This window comes from Zychaea mexicana (genome assembly GCF_025766255.1).
Source record: "Zychaea mexicana strain RSA 1403 chromosome Unknown BDB00scaffold_21, whole genome shotgun sequence".
Classification (NCBI taxonomy): domain Eukaryota; kingdom Fungi; phylum Mucoromycota; class Mucoromycetes; order Mucorales; family Lichtheimiaceae; genus Zychaea; species Zychaea mexicana.
Window position 1 is genome coordinate 497,696 of NW_026516684.1, and position 5,976 is coordinate 503,671.

At 39.8% G+C, this 5,976-nt stretch overlaps 1 protein-coding gene across 1 annotated transcript; it reads left to right on the plus strand.

Annotated features, from left to right (window-relative positions):
• Positions 1-2,129: 2,129 nt before the first annotated feature.
• Positions 2,130-2,483, plus strand: BDB00DRAFT_870582 (uncharacterized protein; the record flags this gene model as incomplete). The annotated part of the gene is made up of 2 exons (XM_053126724.1): positions 2,130-2,166; positions 2,245-2,483. 2 exons carry the CDS (start codon positions 2,130-2,132, stop codon positions 2,481-2,483), a joined length of 276 nt encoding a protein of 91 aa, XP_052981699.1.
• Between the last annotated feature and the right edge of the window lie 3,493 nt (positions 2,484-5,976).

Genomic DNA, 5,976 nt, shown 5'->3' on the forward strand with positions numbered 1-5,976 from the left:
AAAGCCATCACCGAGGACGAGGCCAAGTACAGAATTGAATAAGAGAGAGTTAATTTGAACAACAAATCGTTGGATTGGATGCGCAAACACGTTGAAAAATGGATGGAAGCAGAACTATAGCACTTTTTTTATATATATCTAGTTGTCATATTTAATCACCATATCGCTATATTGATATTGGAAATAAAGGGATTAAAACAGTAGTAAATGTATTGTAAAACCCGGAAAGAGACATTACTACATGCGATTTATAGTGATTTGTTCTTAAATGGAGAACCTTAAAGGTTAAATGTACTCGTCACCGACATCATTGAACATGTCATTTAGATCTTGACAGACAAGCAATACAGAATAAAGCAACTACCGCCAACTAACAGTTAGTGGTACCCTGCAATCCAAAATATGTACATATTTGCTCCTCGACCAGGGGTATTATGCTCATATAAACGTGTATAAATTTAGGACCCGCTGGTCCTAGTGAGACTTGGCAGGACCTCAGGTTGAGATAAGTATGAATATCCCCTAAACCTAAACTCCCCTCTCTTCTCTTTATCGCACTATTAACATTACCTCCAGAATAAGTAAGACATCATCGTTATATTGCACTTATATGCTTCTCCCAACAAATGATTGATAAGAGCAATAAAAGCCTTTTGGTCCATAATAATCAATTATACATAGATCACCCTCACAGTCCTGCGTATCAAAGATAGTGGCAGGCTGTGTGCGAAACAATTGAACGAAAAGGACAGAAATGTAGAATATGACGATCATCTAAGAACTAGTGGATGTGGTAGTGTTGTAGGGGAGATAGTGAGATAGTGAGATTGTGATGATAGGGAGTTTTGTTTTTTTTTTGGTTTTTTGTTAGTGAAATATATGCAATAGTAGAAATAGATTAACAGGTTAAAGGTTGAAAACGGGAGAGTAGAGAAACACCCTTGTGGCAACCATCAATGGTATAAATGGTTCTTCATGGAAAATGAAACGCCAATAAGCGGCCCAAATTGACTGGAGATTGCAGGCCATGAGAGTTGTTGTGGCGATAGTGCGCGAGGTTGATGGTTCATGAGCTTCAGACATGGTGAGCTTGCACAAGAGGGATAAAAGGGAGTTGAAATCAGGCTCGGTGTAATGAAGGCAGCCCCATGTAATTTGCCAAACCCGATACTTTATGGGGCAGCTGACGAGAAAATGATTGAGAGAGTCGATTGGTAAATGACATAGACGGCAGATCGGTGACTCGGTATGGGTAAGATTGAAACGGTGTAGACAAGCAGACGCTGGTAGAGTTACATGGATGGCGTGATACCATACGCTGCGAGCTATGTGTTACATTGGCTAGTTCCAGAAGTTGCACCATTGTTTGGTAGTGATCGCAGTGGTAGTATGTGTCGGCGTCGGTATTGTTTTGTGTTCCATTCAGGCAGTGTACTGGACAGGCGACGAGATAGCGGTTCTGCATTAACGAGTCCTCAGCAACCAGAGTGTCCATTATTTGGAGAAGTGTGGCTGAAGGCAAAGGCGAGCAAAACCTGCATCAGATGGAGGAAGGAAAAAGTTTTTTTCTTTACTTTGTATACCACAGCAGTAACAGCATGAATGACAGTTACTGTTTCTATGCTTTACAGAACGCGTTCATTATTAATGCACGCTCATTTGCAAGGCATTGACAGTAGCAGCATTGTTAGCATTAGTCCACACCTCATTCTACATAAGAAATTGGGACTGATGACTTGGTACAAAATGGAACAAGCTTTTTTTTTCTCTTTGCAATATGTATAGCACCACAAACATAAAGTAACACTCGTTTGTTAATATATTTCCATCTATAGGATATACAGTCAAGGCTTTACAAGTCATGACAATTCTAATGGATCCTGTGAACTCGTTTAATGCAGTGACTCAAGACTAGTGACTTGGTGAAATGGGCAGGTATTGAGGACACCATCCAACTAAAAGTTGGTCTGCCTATTTAGCGGGCACTGGGACCAAGCAGATTAAGGTCTCGTTCGTTATCAGAATTAACCAGACAAATCACTCCACGAACCAAGAACAGCCATGCACCACCACCTATATAATCTTGAAAGAGCTTTCAGTCTGTTTATCAGTTAACAGTTTCCCATGCCATGACGCTAGAAGAAGAAAGCTCTGACGATTACGATGGTAAGTAAGGATACTTGTTATACTCCTTTAGTTTTGCCATTCCTTCCTTTCTTTTGTTTATTTAGTTCTGTTTTGTAGTATTTGACGACATTTTCGCATTCCGATTGAGCAACGATCAATTGCTGGGGAAAGACCAGTTCAGCAAGCAATCGTTGAAAAAACAAGAGGTGATTGACCTGGTAGTCAGTGACTTCCTGGGCGTTCCAAACGGAACATATACTTCAGCAGAAACAGAGTGGCCCAACCCATCACGAAGCGATGTACTGTATAAGCCTCAGTTACCTGTTCAAAACTCTCTTCCACCAGTGCTTATCTAAATTTACCTGATTGTGAACGAACCGTTTATGCAACGCCTAGTCGGCTATGCGCAATGCGCCTCGACAATTTATAAAATGTATCCTAACATGTTCATTGTTTGCACCGATCGCGTCCCTCCCGCCCAGCTTTTGGCAAAATTCAAACCTATTACTGGAAAATCGTGGATGTCCTCGCTCCTGGCAACCGATTTCTGGGCAAAAACTGCTACATAGTCTCAAAATTAACTTTATCTGTTATTGCGCCTTCCGACGAGCTCACACCTCTGCAGGCTTTGTCGTCGTTCCTTACCGAAGCATCGCCAACACTATACGCCCATCCCTTCGCTGAAAATCGAACAGTCTAACAGCTATATCACGTTGCCGCGGCCATCTCCGAAAAACCAAAATAAATGCGATCAGGATCTCTCAAATGTTGTGGATATCATTTGCTTCAACAACGCAAAGATACTAGAGAAGGCCGGTGCAGCACTACCAGGTATACCTGGATCATCTAAGGCGAAAAAGCTCATCGAGCGAGCACTGATTTTTACTGGGCTGCCAAAAGAAGATATTGCCAAGTGGTGGACTTGGATTCAGAACCGTCGCTGGAACCATTGCCAAAGCTGAAGGGAAAGGGTAAAAAAAGTATCGAACATCGAGCTCACGACGATCTTGATTTCCTGATGAACTACAGGCAAAATCATATTGGGAAGATGAACTGGGGGGCGTGTCTATCAATTGCTCTTGAACAAAATTTATGCCGAAACTACTCCACTCCTGAATCGCTGCGACGATTCTATAACAACGCAACTGAGAAATGATACCTAATATCCCAACTCCCATTTCCATTACTATCTCTCATCGCTTTGGTGTATTCGTCTAACAAAAAATAAAACAATCGCTCACACTTCCCCCTCTATCTTACACATCTGTTTCATATGGGAACATGGTACGGATAGCACGGATAGCACGGAATACCACGTTTGTTGGGACTTCGGCTCAACAATTATGGGATGAAAAGGCTCGTCGACATGCCATTCTATCAGCGAAAGGCTGTATATAATGATCATAGGCTAATTGAGGTTGAATAAAGCTCATAGCGATCGTGATCTCCTTTCAACGGACTTAAAAAAGCTTACAGTAAATACTAAGTGTAACTCAGTGCTATATCTACAGCGCAATATAATCCTTTGGAGGAAATCAAGTATGAGTTCCTTTTTACTGTCATGGATCTATGAATAGAGTGCTTGCCTGTTACTACACTTGTCCAAGCATTGTGAGAGTGCCTAACAAATCTATTTGAATCACTCAGCGTCAAGTTATTAATTACCTCACTGATTGTTGTTATGAAAGTCTTAGATTCCAGTAGCTTGTTTCATTTGACTTCACTCTTAACCATTGGCCAAAGCTGTCCAATTGAATTTAGTTCAGGAGAACAGCATTGCAAATAGACACAGCAGTAATTGTGAGATTCTGCATATTTAGCTATATCAACTGATGAGTGTATGGACTAGAGCATTATTCATCAAGAGGTAGTGCCATCCATGCTATTTTTACTATCACTGGATGAGTAGAAAAATATCACCAGGTGTGTCGTGACTGACTTACAGTGGCTTCAATTAAAAACCAGCGTCAAGATGTATTGTTCAGGTTGCTGAGTGGATCTATCTTTTATGATATCTGGTTTTTCTTTCCATCATCACAGACCCTAGTCGTGTATAACTAGCTGTAGAAAACAAGTGAAGGATAGATCATTCATTCTTTTGAATTAAACAGCAATCTTGAAGACTTCTAGTCCCTTTCTATTGTTGAAAACCACATTTTTTCTTCGTATTATGACCAATTTATCCTACCACTATAAGCAACCAAGCCACTGAAGACCTTACCATGGAGGAAGTTGTTGGCGAGTCGTCCCATTCCCCAAGCATTTCCAGTGTCGAAAAGGACATCTACGCCCAGCCTGTAGCAGATGGTACTACTACTACTGCCCTGTCATCGAGCTTGGAGTCCAAGCATGCTGACCTATAGGTCATTGCTTTGAGACTTTTTGAGGTCTATGAGGCCCAATTGGAGCATCTTTTGTTGGAAGTAGGGATCCATATCAGAACCGAACCAGAACTGAACCGGTTTTGTATACGTAGAACTGAAGAACTGAGAGGCAGAAGATTGCATTTAGCAATTTTGGTAATTAGTATAAAGTAGGCTATAATGGAAGTTACGAACAATATTATCCTGAAAAGACTAAGAAGTAGTGTATTTGCGAGCCATACTTTATTTAAAAACTTAACAAAACCTGCAAAAGCAGAAGGGAGGGAGAAATAATAAAGAAGAGAAGAACAAAAAACACTTCTTCTGACGGTAGCTTGCTTTCTCCGCCCATAACGCGCATCATTACTTGTTCCTCGACTTTGCTACCCACAATGCATTTTCTCCATGACGTACTACTTTACTAGATTCAGCATGGCTTCTCGACCAGTTTTATCAAGTTTGTGCATTCTGTCTGAGATTGTGCATCCTGGGCCCATAACAGAATTATTTTACCCATTCACTCTTTGCCTTTTATGAGACACTATACACGCGTAGAGACACAGTAGCTGTGTGTACTGCCGGTTGTGGTTTGATTCCTCCAATGCTACGATAACATATTGTACTAGTAATACTACGTCGCTCTAAGTACTATAAGCTCCACTTTTTTTTTGTAAAAACTGTGCTTTAATCTTTTAACCATACAATGACCCACATCGTATTCTCTTATTCATTTTGAGATCGCTGTTCAATGTACAATAATAAACTATTCTTATTTACTGCAGTATTCAAGTATACTGCAATATTTGAACACACACACATATCAGCTTTAATTCAAAGATACCAGATTTTGCCTCTTTTATATACATGACAGGTTCAATTCTTCGGTTCGATTCTTCGGTTCAATTCTTCGCTTCTACAGTTCTCGTTGGTTAAAGTTGGTTTAGTTCTTGCTTTGGATGGTTCGGTTCGGTTCCAGGGGGTAAACCCTAGTTTTATGTTTTTCGTGAATTATATACATGTAGAAAATTATAAGTAATATAATTTTTAAGTGTTTATAATAAATCATGAAATTAATTTTTTGTTTAAAAAAATAATTTCTCAACCCCTATAAAATTCTTAACCCCTGGGTTTATTCTCAACCATTAGGTTTAAAACACTCTAAGTAGCGCAACAGTAGTGAGCAAATCCCTTCTCTAGCCGAGGAACACCTGGATGAAGGCTAGCTTGACTGTGAAATCCTTAACTAAAATTAATTTACTGTTTACAGTAAAATTAATTGTTATGGATTGAGCCTCTCCCTTCAAGAACCGAACTGAACTGAACCGTGCAGATCCCTAGGTACTTGTATTTATGTAGCCAATCTTTCTATTGGGAAGCATCATTATATTAAAGATGTAGCTGTTAATATGTCTGCTATAGAACTATAACATAAAATGTACTTAGACTCTTTTTATTGTGGGATTATATTTTATATTTAAGAGTATAG